Source organism: Anthonomus grandis, chromosome 6, assembly GCF_022605725.1.
Source record: "Anthonomus grandis grandis chromosome 6, icAntGran1.3, whole genome shotgun sequence".
Taxonomy (NCBI): domain Eukaryota; kingdom Metazoa; phylum Arthropoda; class Insecta; order Coleoptera; family Curculionidae; genus Anthonomus; species Anthonomus grandis.
Window position 1 is genome coordinate 26,787,503 of NC_065551.1, and position 23,595 is coordinate 26,811,097.

Sequence of the window (23,595 nt, forward strand, 5' to 3'; positions counted from 1 at the left end):
ATATTAGGTATTTCTACGATATTTCAGTCTGAAATGGGTTATAATTTTTGCAAATTTAGGAAAAAATATTTTATAACTTTTTGTTGAATCTAACGCAATTCACTTATGGACTGTGACTAGACTATGATCAAGACTTGATCTATGAACTGGCTGAAACAGTTTTTTCGTTAAACCTTAGTTATAGCTGCTGAGATCATTATTCTTTACCATAATTTAATACATTTTTTATTATCCAAAAATGTATGCCTCTAATGTCCATCTGTATTTAGTACTAAAAGCTTACTTCTTGATGCAATTAATCTCATAATAAATGCATGATTTGGCAACGAAAGAATTTATTTACAATAATAAAAATTAGCCTTAATTTTTTCTACATTTAATACCTAATATTACATTAATCCTATATTTATCGCGCAGAGATTTCCAAGTTTTCTAACTCGGGCATCCAATCAAAATTTAAAATACTTTAGTGTTTGCCTTGTTATCAAATTTGGGGTAAGATCTACACAATGTCATGACGTCAATGCAAAGTAAACCGAAAACTTCGGGAAAATACCCTCGAGATGAAATCCCGGAGTGAGAGCCTGGAATCCATTTTCTACATTACACTTTTGCTGGGAGAAGCTTTATAAATAAAAGAAATTTAATCCAGGCGTTAGCACGCTGATTTTCTTGGTAAAACTAAATTATTCTTATGATTTTTTTTAAAAAATCGATAATAAGCCAGATTTTTTTATTATTTGGCTTTCGGTGGAAAGTTTTTAACATTTAACAATAGGCAGGTTTTCATAAATTATTTTTTTGCTTAATTTCTTTAAACGTTTTAGCCAAACATTGAGGAAAATGTCTTTAAAAAAAATTGCAACAGCAAGAAAGTGAAACAACTCACTTCATACCACCCCCTTCGACCATCGCATCTCACATCCACTAAATCCACTACTGTGTATTCTATTCTATACGAGATGAATTGGGGATAAAGTGCAACGTCGCTTGAATAAAATCTTCTTGGGAATTGAGGCTTCGTGCCAGCTATTCTCTATTAAGATACTTTTTTAGTAACAAGAAAAAATATATCCACACAGCAATTTATAAGATAGTGCGGTAATATTGCAAAGAAGCTTATCTTAAAATATTTATAAATTATAAAATGTAATTCATTTCTTGAAAAAACTTAAAACCTTAAGTTAAAAAAAAAGATAAGATTAGACAAGAAATATTTAGTTCACAAATGTATAAGGCAAGTTGGTTAATGTTTTGTTCAAATGTTTAAACATTGATATCTTTTTATGGCAGGTCATATTACATATATATAGATATATATAAATATAAATTTTAACACACTTCTTTGTTTTTTATTAATATTGCAATGTAAGTCAGGAACACACTTACTCTAACTAGCGTTGACTATTGCTTAATTGTTTCCAAGGTAAACAACAAAACTGATTAAAATGTCAATAAACCCAGTCCCTTTTAAAGACTCAAATTTACAAAATTTACAAAACAACTACGTTACTTTTGCCAATGGAGACCAATAATGTCAATAGAATACTGATAGTCAAAGTAAGCAAGGATACTAATTCTAGAAAATTGAAACTCTAAGGATTTACAATAATTAACTTAACACCTAAATTAGGGCCCAAATAGGGGCCTCAAACAAGATGCACTAGTAAAAACTAGAAACGCCAAAATGTCCCCCGACAATACCGCCATGAACAAGAACTTCTGGAATTCACTTTCAACGAAGGACTGTCAGAAGTCTTTTCTTTTCCATCTACACTATCTCAGACTTTTTTTAACAATCCATCTTTTATAACCAACAAATTATAGATATAGCAATAGCTCTCCTCTGGTCACACAATAGCTTTTTTCATGATCTTTATAAGGTGTTATTTTCTGTCTTGATCTTTATTTTGTATCTTCAAGTCATTTTTTATCGTCCTAATGAGGCTTCCTTCATGGTCAATCTTAGGTCTTCATTTTCTTTCTTTAGGTCGGATTTAATTATATTTAATAAATCTTTCTATTTCTTGTCTCGTTCTTCTTGTTTTTCTCTCTGTTTGCGATCTTATTCTTATTATTCCTCTCTCTATTTACAGTCTCATTCCTGTAGGTCGTTAAATTTCTTTAACAGTAGGTCCATTAGTTTCTAGGTCTACGAATATCCTTTACGTTTGACACCAATTTAAACGTAATACAGAAATACAGTTACACCAGGAATACCCTTACAGAATCTCCGTCGACATAGTTATTATTGACAACGTCAAAATTTCAACCTTACTCGCGTTGACTATCAAAAAATCGCGTAAATAACAAAACTGAATAAAATGCCACGAAGCGCGATCGCTTTTAAAGACCCATGGAACAATTTACCAATCTTTAAAATTTTGTATATTGCTCTTGCCGATGGAGATCAATAATTTCAAGGAAATACTCAATCAAAGCAAGCAAGTTTACAAATTCAAGAACACTTATCAAGATTTACAATAATAAAACTGCCTAAATAATATAAATTGGGTAAACGTAAGTAGAACTCTAAATAAACGTAAATAATTAACTTAAACTACAAAAAAGGGCAGAATAGTACAAAAAATATAAGAATACTTAACATCAATATCAATATTAACGTAATTCCTTGATGAGTTTTGTTGAAGCTATAAAAGTTCTAGTAGTTCTCATTCCAAATCTTTTACCTCCGTGGCATCGATTATAACCTCAGTATAAGTTGGTACTTATTATACTGAGGGTTATTCTGGCCAATATATAATACTACGTACTTGAGAAGATTTTCTATTCAAGTGTTTGATGATAGACAAGCTTTTCTCGAGGTGAAAATCACGGAAATATCCCAAGAAAAACTGAGGTCATAAAATTGATCCTTGTACACACTCTACTGCATACCTTATGCTCTCTTCCAGTTTATAGACGTCTAAAGTTATTGCCTGCTACCTTAACAAAGGCATTTGGAGGTAGTGATGGATTACTGGCATATTATTGTTGCAAGACTTTTTTTGGGAAAAAAATCCTTGTTGATGAGATCGACCAATGTGCCCAAAAAAGCTTGTTAGTTCTATGGCATAATTATATGGCAATTATATTTTCCCTACATTTATCAACATTGTTGACAACAAATTGAAAATTTATAGTTTGTTTTAAGGCAGCCATTTACGCGGCTAATAAGCGTGTACCTAAAAACTGCCAATTTAAGTAAAATATTTCCCCGATACCGGTTGGCCCTACAAAAACCAAATATTGGACATTCTCCGCCAAAAAAGGCAGTTTCGTTGGCGATGTCTGGTCAGTACGAAGAAATTCTTCGGGTTAAATCACCAGAACAAAAGAAGCTTTTTAGCACGATCTCTAAATTATAAACATTTTACGGCTGATAATTACTGTATTTTTTTTTTAATTAATTATATTAAATGAGCGATCATTAACACAGTTTTTTTTTTAATTATTTATTGTATATGATTTAATTATAACATGATTTCACTTTGAACACTTGTCGAGTTCATCCTCGAGGAAGTACACTATTGCATTTCATATATAGCAAATTCTTATGGACTGCAATAATAATTAATTACTAAATGCAAATAGAGAAAAGATTTCTTTTATGTTTGTTAATGTTTCCTTTAGATGTTTCGCATTTTTTTAACATACTACGACGACAATTTTTCTAATTAGTAGACAGGAAAAAGCTTTTAGTCTGTTGTGTGAAAATAATAACCCTGACACAAGGAGAATGGCAAATGTAACGAGTCCGAGAATAGACGAAATGTAGAGTGTGTTAGGTTAATGAAGTTTTCTTTTTTTATGAAATTATATGTAGTTTCATACTACATCAATTGAACAACGTATCTCCTCAGCAAACATTCGGCCTAAAAAGTACATATAGAACAATATGTTTTATGATAGCCAGTTCATTAATATAAATTAAAAACAGTACAGATCTAAAAATAGGGTAAAAAGAGATCAACAATTTCCTTATTTCAAATGTGTAGAGTTAACTAGCATGAAATAAATATGCAATTTCATCATGCATCAGACAGTAATAAATAATTGATGGAATATAGTAAATGACTAATGTTTCCAAAATTTAATATATTTTTTTTTCTGATGAAATTATTAATAATATTTTCGCAGTTAGCAAATATATTCTTCGAAATATTGTTCTCATTACTTTAGCTCTGCTGCCTACTGGAATTCAGAAATTATCAAGCAGATAAGGCTCTTCGCCAGTTAAACGAGACACTTTTTATTTGGTAAAATTTGTTTCGCTAATGCTTCGATAAACATTTTTCAAATCAACTTTAAAAAAAAGTGCAGAAAATAAAATGAAATCAATTGAATTGATGTCTAAGAATCTGAAGAAATACATGATCAGGTGATACATACAAGAAAAGTCACTTTATATTTCTGCAACATATCGAAGGAAGTATCATGCCTAATTGTACCTCGTAACTTCCTTTGTTATAAAGAAAATATAGCCCGATGAGAAATCAATAGAGAAAGCGATCAAAATACAATGACCCAACAATGCATTTAACATACAAAATCCATTCCTTCCTGCATACTAATTGATGAAAAACAATACCAAGCGATAGCTTTAATAAGGACCATTAAAATTACACCCATTATTTTTTTCGAAATCAAGCCAAACCGAGTCATTGTAACATATCTGGCCGATTTGCGTGCTTTGTATCCGTTATAAACAAATCAAAATATTTTGTTGTACTGAAATTAAATTAAATTTTACTGTGTAAGAAATTGTTAAATAAATAGGAATATTGTGGCAATTATGGTTACTGCGGGTTCCTAAAAGATTAGTTAATAAACGACATCGATAATAGCTTCAGATCCAATAATTTATTACTTAAATTGAATTTTATAGCATACTAAAAATAACACTAATAGTAGAGTTCCATTGATGCTGACTTTGCGGGTTATCAATTAAATTATTAAAATGTCATTAAGATCAATGTATTTTTATCATTATTATTGTCTTGCTAGGTCAAATATAATTACATATTTAAAGAGTACTGAATGAAAACTGGCTAAACGTCGTTTTATAAAAATGGTTTTTATGTATATAGTTTTTTATGCAGAACTCTTGTATAAAATCATTAAAGCCCAATTAGGTAAAATTTATAAGGATCAACCTTGACAATACTGCCTGAAATCTAGATGCTAAACTTTGTTAATTTTTCACTAAAATGAAAGGTTTTAAATTATTGCGTATAGATCAATATAAGATTGTACAAGATGATCCACAGCAATAAAAAAGTGGATATATAAAATTCATAACCTTTTCTTTATCAAACTGATGATGAAATGGTCGATTTGATATTTGGTGTTTTGGCATTAATCCTGAATCAATAGAATTTACCTTAGGGTATATATAATAGCTTTTACTAGCTTTAACAGCCACATATATATAGTTTTTAAGGTTTAATAGTGATTTTTTGAAAGTACAACCTGCAATGTTCCTTCATATTATTAAGAGAGACCTGACTAATTTCCAGTATTGTTAGAATTTTCACTAAAAATGAGATATGCTGTAAATAACTCCAACTAGTAATGGCTGAGTAGAGGCTCTAAAAAACTCTAATTTCTCATTTAGCTTGATCTGGCAGTAACTGTCTGAATCCTGAAATGTAAACTCTATCAACGAAACCAGCTCTTCACTCTCTGAAAGGGGCGAGTAAATTGAATTTACCAAAGAAGCAATACCAGCATCAATTACAGAAGATCCAATACCGTCAGAGATTCTGGGTAAAATTGGTTACAAACAGGTCTTATTTTTAAAATTTTAGCTGTTATTTAAGGATGTAGCTTTTTCAATTGGATTATTTTCAGTATTGATAAAGAAGTAGACCAGGAATTTAATATATCAACATGGATTTAGTTTTTCCAGCCTCTTGACTTTCAGTAAGTTTGTAAAAGAGCTTAGAAACGTTTGACACACTTGATACATTGATCAATTTCAGCTATTAATTAAAAATTAGAGTCGAATGTCAGTAGTTGTATGATGAGCTGAATTAGCTAAGTACGATAGTCACTTTCTGAAGTAAATTGATTTTTTTTTTGGGCATTTAGTTATTAATTATCTGAAAATAATCTTCAGCTGACTCAATTTTTTAAATTTTACTGTCTATTCTCTTGAACCGTCGCCAAATGCTGCATTGCGTAAGTACGTATTCCTTAATCAGAATGAAAAAGCGATTACTTAACTTTCATCGCTAGGTGTTGCAGCTTCTTTTACAAATTCCTTAATTCTTCTTCAATTTTTGCCTTAAAGTTAGACATTCGTATTTTAAATAATTCTTTTTCATTCTCTTAATGTTTAATCTTTACAAGTAATTTTTTTTTACTTATCTCTTTTAATTGCATCCTGTTCGTATTTCGGAAATTCATATATACTTTGCTACTTCCTAAAATAATCAAGACTTACGTGATGTATTTTTAAAACGTTAGTCACAAATGCGCACATTACAAATAAATATTTATATAAATACATATATTGTGTTCGCATGACAATATTAGTATCAATGCCATGCATTAGACAGAAGGGAAACTCAAAAGGCTGTCAAGGGGGGGCCTTAAACACAGGATTTAATATGGCTAACAGTGGCATCACAATGGTGACACTTGATATACCATATCCGCCGTAATTTGAGCAATTTAAATTAAAATGTGGCATGCAAAAAGTCGCGACGACGGAATTCTAAATTAGATGCGATCATTGGCTGGTGCCATATAAAATAAAATTCGAAAGCTTAATATAAACATGTACATGAGTGGGCTTGTAAAATAGGTAAAATGGAATCGCTTTCTTCGAAGTTTTGAGCACATAAACTATTTGTTCAAAAAAAAAATTCTATATCTTGGGTTTATTTGCACTACAGTTGGAACGAACCGATTCCTTGTTTATTTTCATGGGTTTAAAGATACTAATTTTAAAAAAGGTTTCAAACTGTGTGATAAGGTAAGTAAATATCGTAAATTACCTGGCCTTTGATAATATTAGAGTTTCAAAAATTACTTTTAAAATAGTTTTTAACACCTGGTGTAACATCTGAACCCATCTTGTGAATTTTTGTAACGGTTACTAAGCTCATACCGGATTTTTTCCTAGCGTTATTTTGTTTTTCACTATTTATTACAATGCAAAAAAGTTAAAGCCTAGTTATTTTAGTGGAAAACTCGTAAATTCATTGCACTTTAAATTACTTTACTATTTCCTTATCTTTTTAAATATTTATAAATCTAATAGTTTCAGCTAGGCTATATTAGAAGATATTAATGTCCTAAAAAAATTACTTCGGTAAATTTTCTTCACAGATAAATTGTAAATGATATGCAATTCAACTAAGAATAGAGTGTTCTGTTTTCCCAATGGAGTCACCGATAAAATGGTTCATAACTTGACATTATATTCGACCCTTTGATTCCACTGGCGTTAGATTTGTATTCATTTCCAGAATCATAATATCATTCACGGACTTTGTAATTCTGATGTGCTATATTCATTCTTCATTCATATTAATTGTATTGCCTATGTCTGTTTAGGTAGTAAATGGACGGTCTTGAATCTAGTTTTTTTATTCGAATTTTTACAAGGGCTATTATTAGGTGTAATTGCCGTTATAAGGTGAATTCCTAAAGGCAGTTTATGCAGGAAACATACTACCAAACTTCTACCAATATTTGATGGAATGTTGAGGAAATGTTTCATTCGAATTATTAATGGAATTTTTGAAATTGACATTTTGAAATCACTGGGTCAGATGATATTTCTATTATGAGATTGTGCACTCAGAATTTATATGTTTTATTCAATAGTATCTCCTATTTTCTTATAAATAAAAAAAAATATATGACACATTTAGGAACTTCTTAAATTTCAATTAAATTATATAGATTTTTCACATAATAACCTTATCTGCAACTGAATGATTTGAACAATTTTATATTTACCAATAACAAATTCACAGAAACGTCTATGTTTAGCACATCTTAGAAATCAATAAATAAACATATGACTAAGCTCGCGAGAAAATTTAAATATAATATGTAAGTTAAACATTTATAAAAAACGTGTATAATAAAAAAACATTATATATATCTAAATAAAAAAAGAAAAAATCATTTAAATTAAAAGTATAAAGTAGTACGTATATAAGGAGTAAAAAGTAGGTATATTAATACTCTACACAGTTTAAACTTTTAAAAAAAAACGAATAGAAACTATTATATAGCTACACATAAAAGAAAACAAAACAACAAATACTAGTACAGCCAAAATGTAAGCCATTAAACGATAAACAGGCCAGTTTAAATCTATATCACATAGAGCTTTTTTAGATTTCTTCAAAATAAGTTCCCACTATGAGCCTTGGCTAAAAGGTGGAGCTGAAGGTGATAGTAGTGAGTCTTTACTTGAAATGGTACAAATTCTTAAATGGCTCATCTTGGCTATCTTGAACTGGTGTTAATCCTAAAAAGCAGTTCTTCTCAAATTTTCAGTTCAGTAATTCCTCAGGATCAAAACTTCTGATATATTTTATCTTATGGTTCATACATGGTTTAACCACACTTCACCATTGCATCTCTAAGATATGATTTATGGTTGCTAACATCTTTCACCTGGCATTTTAACATATATATATTTTTTAGGTCTTTTATTTTCTTGCTAACCGTAATTTCTAACTGACGCATGTGGTGGTAAGCACAGACCTACTCGGAAGTCATAAAAATTTAAGCAAGAAAAATCCGAATTAATTTATCTTTAGACTCACCCAGAATCAGTATTTTCATTGGTGACGAGTTGCTCCAACATTTGAATCTTTAACATCTTGATGCTTGAAATAGTAATAAGTAATCCAAATTAAAAAAGCAACTAAATCACATAATTAACACAAAAAAAGACCCAAAAAATTCAATAAATCCAAAAAAAGCACAAAAAAATCTTTGATAAAATCCGACTTAATTTAGCTGAAAAAAAAACACACAGTTCAATTGAAAAACATCGCGAATGTGACCGAACGCCGGTCTCGTTTTGTCACAGCCACCCACGATTCCAGCAGTAAACGAACTGCTGCTGGCTGACATTCCTAGCGTGGCATGGCCATCCTCGATCTACAACAAGTTGCGCTCTCTGTTTATCATCCTGACGGATGTGAGTGCGAACGAAGAAAGTAAATACGGAAGTAGAACGCGCGCGACAGAGAAAGCGATATGATCGTGACAGGTTGCATTAAATCGGGATCAGTAGGGATGTGCTTCGGGATAAGATTTCTGGGGCAAGAGTGATTCACCGGGATATATGCCGAATTTATATTCAGAAAGGCTATAATTGGAATTCTGTGTAATTGGAAGTGGCGTGTTAAAAATGATGAGTAAAAAATGCAATTTAGTTCATGTAATTTTTGTTTATTCTATGTTGTGCTTTTGGTGTTTTGGAAGTTTCCTTTCAATGTCAAAGTGTTTTTACACCAGTGGCGGATACACATGAGTTTTTCGTAAAACGTTTAGGATGTTATTTAACGGGACATTTATTGGTGAATGCTCGTGGAATATATTGTATTAGAAAAACTCTAGTGGATGCAATAGGAATGGCGTCAGCAAAGAAAGTGTGCAAACCGTAAATATCCAATAAAAACAACATGTTTATTTGCTTCAGTAGAAAACTCGTCCACCATGATCAAGACTCTCAGACTCTGCCATCTAATTCTTGAATAGGAAGATGTTAAATTACTTCTTCTCCCTGGTCTTAAATCGCGTAACCTTCTCTTTGTATAGATATCATCTCAATAGTTTTATCTTTATTAAGATTAAGCTCAAATAATTTCATATCCCATTGCTATTGGACTAGGGAGGAGAGAACTATGAAATAGGAATGTTAAAGATATCCAGATAACAGTGAACTTGATTTTCGATGTTTACCTTTAGATTTGCTTTGCGCATCTTGCGAAAAAGTAAAATTTGGTTTGGAGCTACATATTCTTAGTTAGTAGAAATTCCATATACCATGTTCTTCTCCTTCACTAATTTATTACTCTTTAAGAGTTTTATTAAAGAAACCTGAATTATCCTATGAGGACCAAGAATTTTTAAATGCGATCGGCCAATTTAAATGTTACGCTGCTCACTTTTTTTGAATTTTTCCACATAAAAATTATATTAATAACACTATTGCTATCATATTATAAATAGGTTAATTAACGACAGCATACCAAATTCCCCTGTTCGCGATCCTATATATATATCCAATAGAGAGACTTATCTTGCCATCTATCCTAATTTCAAAACCATAACTCACCACCGTAATGGGGAAGCCAAACTGGGAGGTCATAAGGGCTAATGCCCTCTTTTTGGTTAAGTGCCAGGGTACAGGGCCTAAAGGCAGTTTGATCCGGTTTAGTTACGGTAATTAAATTGCATAATCTAATTTATGTTTGTAGATCAACTAAGTAAGGATGGATATACAGCTTTTATACAAAACTGAAATATATATTCCTATATTATCTATCTGATACTGTCTATTCTTGAAATTATATTTTTCTTGCATAGTATATCCAAATATATACGTCATATTTTAAACTGGGAGATAGATATTATGTAGGTTAAAGACATTGGTAGAATACCATTTTTCTTCTGGAAATTATGGGTTTCTGCATAGTTTATATGATTACATACGAAACCGTTATTTTGCTGACTTTTGCACAAAAATCAGATTTTTTCCAACAACATTGAAAAAGTAAAATTAGGCTCTACAACCCTTTAAAACTAGTCAAAAAACTACCCTTTTCTCACTTTTTTCACAGCGGTCAGTTTGTCCCGTGCCCATTGTGCCCATAATACCCCATAAATTAACTTCCTTTGAATGGAATATACCTATAGTCATAAATCACCTCCCGGTAAAAAGGGCCATAATTAAAAGTGACCGTTTGCGTAAAAGTATTGTACGTAAGTCCCTAATTGTAAAGTTGAAATTATAGGGGTGTGACTAACGGCGTTATTGAAATCGATGCCGGGCTTTACTTTACCCCCTTTCTGTTGTTTGTTAAAGTTGTTGGTCATTCGGATTAAATCTGGAGGCGTTTTTTGTACTTTTGTTAATTGCGACATGTGTTGCAGATGTTTTACATAGGTGTGATTTAGTTGGGATAAGGCTTTTAAATCTAAGGCTATTTTGGTATTTTGGAATATCGACATCAAATATAATTCATTTGTTTTATATAGTTTTACTTTAATTATTCATTTTAAGTTATTTGATATGGTATTAATGATATTATAATTGCATTTTTATTTTATGATTTATTTAGTATATATATTTTTTAACAATCACTTCAGACCTGATAATAGCTACCAAGGCCTTACCTGTAACTTTTCATCCTAAACCTTACAACATTATAATTTTGTACTTATATGACGAACATTATTTAGTTTTTAAAACCTTGTTTTTTTTATTTTGCTCGAAGTTTAATTTCGAAGATTTTCATTTCCTGTAGTAAAACACACGTGTTCTAGATTGTTTCAGTTGCTCTTGCATTTATTGAGAAGATGGTCGGTAATGCGTTATTTTAGAGTCTTTGTAGTTTTTCAAACAGATACGCACTTTTGTTACCCCAACATGAAATCAGATATCGTAGATGTAGTCCAATAAAACTGCTATATAGCATGTATTTAGCTTATCTTATCGCCCTTAAAAAAATATAAAAGGAGCTATGTTACAGATGACACTATTTACATCAAATTTGTATTCGTATTCCTCCTCACTTCTCAAAGGGAAATCTCTGCCTCTGTGCTCAATTTTCTTTTTTGAGTATAGATCGTTTATACTATCTATTTAATATTTATACTTAGTTTGTTAAAGCACAACCATTCTATGTATTCTACCCAATCTTCATTTTCAGCAGAATATACCATAACAGTATCGTCCGCAAATAGAAATATTTTATCAACAGATATTGAAGGCTTTGCATCTCATATGCCGTTCTCAATTCAATTTTCCACGTCTATTTAAAAACCTTTTGAAATAATTGTCGTTTTGATATTGTTACATTGCCTTTTTATTACATTGAAATATATTAAACCCAAATCCAATGCTCGTTTTGAGTGGCCATCATCAACTTTATTTTTTCAATATGTTCGTCTACTTTTTATTTTATTTTTCTTTTTGAATTTTAGAATCTCTAGAAGCGACAATAATAATATGTGCCAATATTAAATTTTATCGAAATAAGATCTAAAGACGTTTTAGAGATATGCCTATTATTATCTTACACATTGTTCTATTTTTTTAACATATAATCTTATGAAAAGTACTAAAATGATTAACATTAAATATTTAATGCTCAATTTAAACCTACTATTGTTACTCAACCTGAAATAGAATTATGTGAATGATGCAGTAGACATTTTTAAATAACAATATAAAAATAGATTAATAATAGAATAGGAAATAGGACTAATAGAATAGTAAACAAAAAAATATAAAGTATATATAAATTATCTATTTTAGTATGGGCTATAAACAAAAAAGTGTATCACATAATGTCTGTTTGTCAGAGAAATGTTAACAAATGTGATCATCGTTACTTTTAGGGATTCTGAAGAATCAACAGAATTAAATAGAGAATAAGATGATAGACAATCAAAGACGAACGGCAGGTTTTAAATATCGTATTTAGAAGAAAAAGTGAGGGTAATGAGCTATAAGTTTTATAAAACTACTTTTAAATAAACTCAAAAACATCCGAAAATTATGAAAAAAAATTGAATATTTAGTTTTTTCTTTTGTACAACTTTGGCAGGATCTTTATTTCTTCAATTTTTTAATTAGGTTTTATTGTATACTGAAATGCGCAACTTTTCTCAATGTTTTATTCTGATTTTTTCTTAATAAAAATTGACACCTAACCTATTATTTGTTATAGATTCCGATTATTAAAAATAAAGTGGTTCGATATGACTTTGCTTGACTGCGCCTTTTATAAGAGGTAGTTTTATGGTATTGAATCGATTTTTTACTTTTTAAGTTACACGGATAATTAATTCTATAATACTATATAAATAAAAAAATATTAATACAAAGAAAATTTAATGCAAAAAAAATATTAATAAAAAATATATCTTTTGAATAAAAAAATAAGTAAAGAGCACGCTCAATCAAGAGGGCAGAGCTAAACAAATGTATTCACGCATTGGCTCGCTTGGAATTTTACGGTGCGTCGAATAATTAAATGCAATACAGATCTGTTTAAGTGTTTATGTCTGTTTTCTTTATTGTAAATGGATTATAGGAAAAGGCTTTCTAAAATAACTTCCAAACAGAAAAGTTATGTTAATTCATCATCGAATTATCATCTATTTCATCACACAGACAATTTTAGTCCTTTTTGAAATATATTTTCCTTTAGGAACGCATGTTCCTATACTGACCTATGCTATACTTTCCTTTACTATCTATACTTTCGAAACCTTCATTTGAATACATCACGCAAATACTTGTACGCTTTTAATTTCAATCTACTGCCCACCCCGGCGATATTTCCGACAATAACTTTTAATTTTAAGCCGTGTATCTATTTTCTGCCCCACTTACTATGGAGAATGTGTGTCAAACCGATACATACCATATACCATAATCATACCCATAACACCAACAAACGTGCACTTATCAGTTTATTTCTACGTTTCGGTTGGGAATTTACACTGATTGGTTCTAACGAAATGGTTACATTGTTGTTGTTATTTAATGGCATTATATGAAGAGTTTTCATAAGCGTAGACCTTAAGCAAACTTGTTTTATTGTTGTTGTAGAATATCTATTTTGGGAAAATTTTCAAGTGTAAATCTTTATACAAAGAGCAAAACGTAATTATCAAACCACCTATTTAACGAGTTCTCGCTATCACATCACGCAACATACACACTAGAATAATTAAACATGAATTGGCTTCCAATCGGCAAGTTTATTGAGTTATCTCTTCGGCTTGTTGAGAGCATTTCAATCACCCAGAGATGGGTATACTAGATCGCTCCGCTAATTGGCTGGATGTTGACGGGTAATTTATGACATTTAATGCAACGTATCCATGTGTCTATCAGGGTTCATATATTAAATGAAACAGAGTTAATGGTGAATAAATATATATTTTTTTAAATAGAATAAAGAGATGAAAAATTGAATTTTCATTCTTATGTTTCCATCTTAGTCGGCGGTATCATTGACGATGGCAAAAGAATTTTGCTACAGAGTGGACATGAAAACGTTCTAGATAGAAAAAAATATTTTTTTTAATAAAATCGGATTAATAGAAATAAACTGTATAATCTAATAAATTATTATAATAAATTTAAATTTAGATCACAGTTTAAGAATGAAATTAAAAAACCAACAATGAGCCCTAAAATATAAATAAATAAATTCCAAGATATTTGAAAAAACTAAAAATTTGTTTCAAAAGTTTTTCAAAATACATCAAGATCCAAAAACTTAATGACAATATGTATAAAACCCTGTATAAAAACTTCAAACCACCCGAACGAGAAATTCAAATTTAATTATTTTCATATTGGCCTTTGAATTTGTTTTATAATTATCCTGCGATTTTTTAAATGAGAAAGTGTTAAGAATTACTGAAAATATTACTATAATGTCTACTGAGAAGATTTGTTACATAATTAAATTCAAAACCGGTTAAAAAATATCCTTATTATATATGATGAGGTAAAATTAATTAATACGCATACATTTATAACCAGAAAACCAATACGTATTATAAAAATGTGTTCTAAGTTTCTCTTGCCCGATCAGCTTGTAGAAAAAACAACAAATTTCTTTAAAAATTTCAATTTACAAAATTACTGAGAATAGTAATTTTTTCGCTACGCAGTAGTGACTTTTTTATGCAAATAATACAAATCAAGGGCGGATTTAAAGTCGAAAAGTTTGTGGCTCCTTGCTTTGTATCTACCCTTGATATAAACCAAGAAATGATTGAATTAAAAAATATAGCAGTTCCTAAGTTTTTCTATACCATGCCAACTATCTCCCTTGTTATTAAATAAACAATTTTTTATTATATAAAGCTCTTCCTCTTAAAGTTTTAAATTAATTTTTCTACGGTAGCTTGCCTAAGAGGTGATTTTTTTATTTTCTATTTACCGAACAACTGGCGCTTTTGTGTGGATTGTAAGCCTGGTTATGTACCACTTAGCATTTACACGTCGCTAAATGAACAACCTTTGAATTTTACGTTTTTGGCCTTGTTCTGCTTTCGAGTTTTTAAAAGTTTTATAATTAGGTTTGGATTTACGGAACACATTTTTGAAAATGAAATTTTTTTATAAGGGGTTTTGAGTTCGCACAAAATTATTTATTGTGACGCAAATATTAGTAAAATGACTATACAAAAAATTTAGGAAGTAATTGAAAAGTTAGTTTTTATGAACACAGTTCAAATAAAATAAGAGATTAGCAACTCTTCTCCAACTTAATATAGGCTTAAAAATATGGTATATAATTCCTAGGGTCAGTTATAACTAAAACGCACTTTAAACAGATACTCTTGTGTCTATTACGTTCTTTTACTACATACATATACAAAATATTACACAACAATCATCATTGTAAATTTCGTTCCATTTCTTTAAACATCACGTAAAAGCGAGTGTGTTAATTGGCCTATAATTAACACATTCAACTTGGGTGAACGTACATATAAAGCCATATAACCGAATAAATACTTTTACTATATACTTTGACTAGCGCTAATCCATTAAAGACAAAATGCATATTAGTGCAATAATTATTATAAGTCTGGTCACCTACAACGGTAGGTACAATTCTTGCAAGGTAATCTGGTTTTTTTTTTCCAATCTGGTAAACTGTATCAAGTCATAGGTTGTTGGTTTTAATTGATATGCCTTTGTTGCTTATTGTTAGATCGCTAATTCAATTGTTACATCAGAGAAATACGTATTCCTTTAAAGTAATTTGCTAAATCTTGAAAGTATAGGCAATTTGCTACTTTTGTGGCAAATAAATGCAATTATAAAAGATGTCTGGGCAATAGTTTTTCAAATAAAGAAGAAGATGGTATTTTTGTAAATTAATCTTTAGAAATTATGTGATCTGCGAAACCTTGATAACATTTTTAATATAAAATATCGTATCGAAAATTATCATCATTTTTTCATTGTCAATAAATCAACGTTTTTTTCTGATAACGACAAGTTTTGACAACTAGGACAAATATACAACCCCTTCTTTTTCAAATGTCTGTTACTTCAAGAAGAAAGGGTTGTATAATGCTACCCCTGGCAAATACTCCGGGACTAAATGAGAAAAGTTAAAGGCCGCCATTAAATGCCAAGTAAATTTAAATTCATTTTTAGCGCTCGTGCGTAATTGCATTTTACATTTTAATAACTGAAAAGAGAATTGCCGAAAAGTGCTAAAGAGGTTAATTAAATTTGATCTTCCTTCTTTTTTGGATGACTAATATTTTATTGTTAGGTTAAATTAATTTGTTATACATTCTAAACAACTTTTATGTCCAATATAATCGAAAGCATAAAATAATTTTGAAAACAGGATATGGCTATTCGAAAAGGTAAATATTTGTATAAATTGGAAAAATTAGCTATTATGTTACCCGGGAAATTCAATTTCATGTCTCTCCCATTTTTTCCGTTTTAGTGCCGCATATACAATGCAAAATATATATGCGGGGGCGTGAATTCAATTTTTTCAATTTAAAAAAAGCGCTTCGAAAATCTAGTTATATCGGTAAATATTCAACCCTTTTAATTTTTAATTTTGTCCAACATGCATGTATGCAGATGCGCTTTAAAATGAAATTTTAATAGATTAAAAAAAGCAGTTAAACATTAATGTAAATAAATACTCAAATTTTTGGAAAACTAAGCCAAAAAATCCGGTTCAGGAACAATCTAATAAAAATGTCATCATACATTTATGTCAGCCAAAGTCATTAGTTTTTATGGTTAATCCTATAATATAATAATTATACACCGATTATTATCCTTTTATGTTTTGCTCAGACTTTTCGTCCATCGTGAAATGTGACGCCCTCGAAAACGCCAAAAGGCAAAAACGTGTGGCAGATGAAATAAGGCACATAAAATGTCCGATTATTAAATTAGTGAGGAGACAGATTGAAAACGCCGAACACCGGATTTGTGATAGCTTTGCTGCTTGTGAAAGGTACAAAATATTGTTATTAATAATATAGAGTATAAATAATATAAATATTCATTCAACATGGTTCTTTTCATAAGGTATTAAATAATAATCAAAAAATTGTTTCAAGTCAATCAGCATCTAGTATTCAATACTCTTTAATATAATTACGCCATGGCTTATCAAACCTTTAACTCAATTTACCCTTTTGCAGTCTCTTTTTTACTAATATATTAGGTGTCATCAGGTATCAACAACCAACAACATTTAAAATTTCTTCAGACGTATAAGTAAATGCTAGTAAAAATTAAACTTTCTCAATTCGACTTGTTCTAAGGTATTATCGCAGTTTGTTCATTGCTTATCAGACAATTAATATGCCGGAAGAAATCCATTGTAAGTTTCTTATTTACTAAACATTTAATCTATTTTATTTAATTTTATACATCTGGTTTGATTCTTAAGTTAGGAAGAACAAACAAAAGTAAACTGGTCTTTTTTAGAAACCGATCTTGGAAAAACAAACTATGGAGAAAAAGATGGACCATTCTGAAATATCTCATAACCTTGATGGTAATGTTATGTCTATTCGTCTATGGAGCATTGATTGGTGCCGGATTGTGTTCGTGTAGCGTATCCCAACATAGTCTCCCTTGTGCCGGTACATTTTCCTTATTACCAGGACTGAATTTTGCCAAAAGACATACATTTATTTATTAGGAATTATTTTTATTATGATATCTAGTCTTATATACACTAATCTTATAAAAAAAATTACCAAATATATATTTTTTTAAATAGGATATTTTAAATTTATTTGGGTTCCTATTTAGGTCAAGCTAACTGAGGTAAGTATTTTAAGGTACTAAGCGAACTATTTTTGACTTTAAGTTACACCAATACTCACACGTTATGTAATATATGAATCAAAAACTACCTTTCAAGTTCTCTAACTGAGCCATCTTCATGTTTTTGAAGGTTTGAAAACTTGGAGCATTGCTGAATATTCTAGAATATATTAAAAATACTGAATCATAAATATACTTAAATTATCTGAACAATCCTTCAGTAATCACAGTTGAGAAATACAGAGTTTGATTCTTTGAGAATATAGAGTGTAATTCTTAGGCTCATCCTTTAATGACTCTGACTAGATAAGATTTACGCTGTGTCAAAGTGATTTAGTTATTTTCATAGCTTGGTCCGGATTACACTTTAAAACTTATAGCTTCCTAAATAAGACTCTAAAATATCGAAATGACTTCCAGAAAACTTCTCTACGTGTAGAAAGTTATATTAGAAGTATAAAAATTGGAACAATATCTACAAAAAAAATTGCAATTAAACGGAAGAAGCTTTTGATATTTATGAATAAGAGACCGAAATATAGAAACAAAAAATTGTGATACTAAGCATATTTTTAACAGAAGAATAGAAAATATTGGACCAGCCAGTCAAAAATTAGGTGCTGTAGCTGATTTACCATTTTATTCATTTTTTAATAGATAAGGAGAGTCTGAAAATTATTATTAGTCGATGAGCAAATGATAAGTTGTGAAGCAACCTTATGACAATATAGCGATAGTCATATAGCGATAGTCAATATAGCGATATATAATAAGTGAAGCGATCTTAATCAATAAAGACACTGAATAAACTAATTATAATTTCTTTTTGTTTTACTTTCTTCTCTCCTTTTTGTCATACTTAAAATACTGTTGCCCTTTATACATTTCTAATGATTCACCAGCACAGACTTCAATTCAAGAAAGTCCTAACTGAACTGCAAAAATACATGATTTCAAAAAAGATCTCAATAGCACTATGGCCGAATGATCCTATTCTACAAGTATAAGTATGAGAAGCAGTTTTACAATTTATTAAAAATTTATTAAATTACGCCAGATTACGAAATAAAAATTGTAGATTTAAATTTTTTTTAATCTAACCATCCTATTTATAGTCAGTTAATGAATAATGCGGAAAATCGAGTTTAATAGAGGACGCGGATCTGGAGCAACGAAAAGACTTAAAAGAACTACGGGCTCCATCTGGTGTTTCCCAAGGATCTTTCATGAATAACTACTATCTGAAATTTGCAGATGATCTCAAGGTTTATGGTAAAGTCTCAAATTTGGATGATTGCCTCAAACTTCAGCTTGACTTGAATAATTTGTGCACCGCTAATAATATGGCCTTAAAGATCAGTAAATGTCATTCCATATCTTTCGCTCGTGATACAGGTCAACTCCTCTGGAAGTATTATCTAGCGTAAAAGACCTTGGTATAACTTTCGACTCTCATTAAAATGTTTGTCTTCATGTCACAACAAATGTATCAAAGGCTATGCAAATGCTGGGTTTCATTAAAAGGTGCTCCAAAGATTTCCAGGACATTACTTCTATAAGTTCGTCCTCACCTAAAGCATGGTTCATGTATTTGGTCACCTCGTTATAACAATCACATTCAGATGATAAACATGTTCAGCACAAATTCTTAAGACACATTGTCTTCAAAAGGCATTGAAGTTTGTTGTGGGACTGTGTCGGATGTAGAGACAAATTTAATGGCTGCTCGGGAAGCTGTAGGGCAGTGGTTTTTGCCTAATCGGTTATTTCTAGATGCAGAAAAGACCCAGAACATGGTGTTTTCATTTACAGAAATTAATGGTGAGCAATACAAATCTGTTAGATTTCTTGATGTGGAACTGTATTTTACGTTAATCTAGGAGCCCCATATTGCGGGCTTATATGGTGGGCTTAGTTCTGGAGTCTTTTCCTTGAGTGTATATAACATATGCTCTCTTACCGGTGGGTGGTTTAACATAATTGTGACTTGCATCTATGGACTGCAGAGAAGTGTTACAAAGTTCCTATCGGGTTTGACGGAAAAGATTGCAAGATGGTTCTTACATATGAAGCATATTAATTTTTCCTTGTGCATATATCCTGGAACATCTTTTGTATATGAAAAATATTAAGGATAAATACAAAATACATGAGAGCGTCCATAACAACATTAGAGGATCTAGTTACACTATATAGCAGATTACTGACTGCTAAGGGTCATAATCTTTAACAAATTAGTTTTACCGGTTTAGGAACTTCCTCCTAACCAATTCAAAAAGAGAGTAAAATTTTATACCTAATATTAATTTTTTAATATTTGTATCATTTTTTAGATTCGTGTGAATGCTTGTACATTCTAACATGTATAGAATATGTATATTTGACACACAGACTTAATTCTTTATAAAAAAGGTATCAGCACTTAGTAAACAAAAAAAACCTGCTATATAATTTGTAGGTACCAAAGGTAGAACGCTGGACAGTAGTCTGTTTCTGTGAAAAATGCTTCTACTGTTTCTTTATATAAATACTAGATATTCACATATTCATTGGGGGATAAATATGTTGAAACGACTGCATCAAAGGAAAAGTTTCATTCAGTCAATTTTTAACATTTAAGTTAAATTTCCTTAAAACACACATTTATCGCAGCAGTTTCTCATTTAATTTGTAGGGTTGGAGAGGAGCAGCCAATAAAAAACACACAATTATAAAATGTAAATATGGCACATTTTTGAAACAAAATTGAAACTTTCCTTTTTATTCCATCACAAATTCAACCAAAAACAATTCTGACAAACCCGCGAGCCGAATTCCTGACATAAGCTTCGTCCAAAAAAAAAAAGAAGAGTTATCCTGCGCGTCATGTCAGCCCGTGGTTGCAATTTATATAACGGTAATCGGTCTTCTCGACGAATATTTTCTTCTTGGGGACCCTTTTGTTCCTTTTGCACCATCTCGATAACAACGACCCGATGCATCTGAAGAAGGCATACCAATTATATCGCGGACGGTCGGCCAAGATCGACGGGAGATCAACCACCGACGGGTATTCTCTGATGATGCTGTAAATTCCGAAATCAATTTTACGGTGGGTAGTAAAATAAAATTGATTGTCGTGTTTAAGTTGGCTGCTGATTGCGCTTTAGTTTTGTTTTATACCACTGGTCTGATTGGCAACTGAATTGGCTACTTTGTATTACGACTTTTTTATTTTTATGAATATTCATATAAAAAGACAGATAATCTTTATAGGAGCGTAAAATGATAATTAGTGCTATTAAGGGAGTTTGTTTGTCAATAAAATTGTATTTTTACAGACATTTAACGACAATTAAAAATTATACTGATAACAATGTATCGTAAGACGTTTGAACAAATATTTTCTTTAACTATTAGACACTCTTCTTTCTTTTTTTTAATAAAATAAATCGTTAAAAACCCCACTTTATGTTAAAGAAAATTGATGGGTGCATAAACGATTGTAGTAAACTTCAAAACAGATATATGGCTGTTTTCCAGGATCCGGAATAGCAATATACCCTTGGATATAGCCACGAAAATGGACCGTAAATTATTGTTCGATGACACGGATATAAGTTTTCTAGGGTAAGGAGAACATTATTAATCTATGATAACCTATGAGCATTAAATTGACTTTATACAGTATGTCTTTATATAAATATGAATTTCAGAACAACTAAAATTCATATTTATAATAGAGAGGCGCAATTGATTTATATTCATTAGTACAGCATTCCTCTTTAAAACGAAACATCACGAACTCATCTTTTATCAACAGGACACAATTTTTCGGTTCCTGAAAATGTTTCGATTATCCACCATGGTAAAATGGTAAAAAATGGCAGTGCCAAAATAGTTGGTAACAGATGTGTGTTATTATAGTCTTCCGTCGTTAAGGTAATGCTCTTAAATATTTTCAAAAATTTTTAATTTACATTTATGTTTTGTCATGCAATAAGGTTTACTTTATGTTTTTAGGTCTGATAATGCTCAACTCTTTGAGCGAAACATGTAACCATTTTAAGAATCAATTTTATTATATGACTTTTGAGATTGAGACTTTTGTGCTTTTCGTCGATTTAAAATTATTTGATACTATAGCTAGTTTTTTGACGCTGTGTGTAAATGCGATGGCTTAAATTCGAGCCTCCTCATTAACTTCGGATAGAAGATCCAAAAACCTCACCACTTTTAATATTTAGGAAAAATATACAGTTATTACTGAAGCTTTTCTGGCATGCGCAGAAGCACGAGTTAAAGTTGCTATCTCTTAATCCACAGAAGATCACATTAAAATACTATAAAGGTTCGGTTGATATTATTATCATTGAAAACTGTTCTATAGAAACACATTCTAACAAAAAAATTTTAATCTGAATATTAATCGACAGCATAGGTTCGACGAATGTATACTGGGTATTAATAAGAGTCGGTAATATCAATCAGTTTTAAAAGTTGTGAATAACGGGAAATTTTTATTTTTCCCATTAATTGTAATGAACTTCAAGAAAACAAAACTTTATATGTAGTTTAAATCTAAAACTTTCTGATCTATATTTTTCTCAGCAAATTAAATCATATTTGGGACGATAAAATAGTAAATTTTGTTTATCCTTCATATTCATGCATCGTTCGTTACGCATATTTCGTACCAAATTCGTTAATAAAAATAAATTCACTATACAAAAAGAAATTTTGATAAAGTCGGATCTAGTTTATTTCAAACTTTATAAAAAGAGAATCGACAAATTTCATTTTCTTAAGTAAATATTCTAAATCTGAAAAAACGCTGTTTCAAAATCTAGATAAAAAAGTAATGGTTAAATTGTGGCAAAGTAAGATAATTTCATATTCAAGCAGTTCGGTTTTTAAGGCCACCGAGTTCTGAAAAAAAAATAATAGTGCACAGCCAATAACCAAACAACTTTTTTATTATATTTAGATTAAAACATTGGATTTCAATCCAAAATATAAATTTTCCGCTGTTGTTTCACAAGAAATTGTTTAACTAAATTTTTTTTAATAATTGACAAAATTCACAAAAACTAAATTGTAAGCATTAATAAAACCAATAAAAATTAGTGACAAATACTAGAAAATGGAAGCACTAGAAAACGGAGCAAAGGTTGATAAAAACCACGAGTTTTACATATAAAGTTGAGATCACCTAGTTTTTCATTAGCAGTATTTTATATTTTCAGACTCATTTATAAAAATATTTATTCATAAAAAAAGGAAAATGAAAGGAAAAATCATTTGACATTAAATACAGCAGTCTTATCAATCTTTTTTAGTTAAGTTAAAAAAAATACGAAAAATAAATTCACGCACCTTTAAATCTTCAAATTCATATAAATATCTCGTAAGCATATACAATTTTGCATTAATCCTAAATTTGACACACATTTCTTCCTATTGATTTTTAATTACACGTACTTTAAAATTTTCAAAAAAAAACTGTAAATTTTCCCTGGTTTAACCGATCTCCAATTGATCTATAAAATTTCATT

General features: G+C 30.2%; 1 protein-coding gene and 1 long non-coding RNA gene across 6 annotated transcripts in view; one reads left to right on the plus strand and one right to left on the minus strand.

Annotated features, from left to right (window-relative positions):
• Positions 1-23,595, minus strand: part of LOC126737314 (rap1 GTPase-activating protein 1) — a 349,016-nt gene that overhangs the window by 265,148 nt on the left and 60,273 nt on the right. The window contains exon 1 of one of the 5 annotated variants that reach the window (XM_050442176.1): positions 8,796-9,089. The exons of the other annotated variants lie outside the window; for them this stretch is intronic. Coding sequence (XP_050298133.1) covers positions 8,796-8,851 — 56 coding nt within the window. The 5' untranslated portion in view covers positions 8,852-9,089. Of the gene's footprint in view, positions 1-8,795; positions 9,090-23,595 lie in introns of those variants that run through there. 5 annotated transcript variants of the gene reach the window in all.
• Positions 16,997-18,016, plus strand: LOC126737316 (uncharacterized). The gene is made up of 2 exons (XR_007660989.1): positions 16,997-17,237; positions 17,717-18,016. It is a non-coding gene; the product is annotated as an uncharacterized LOC126737316 (long non-coding RNA).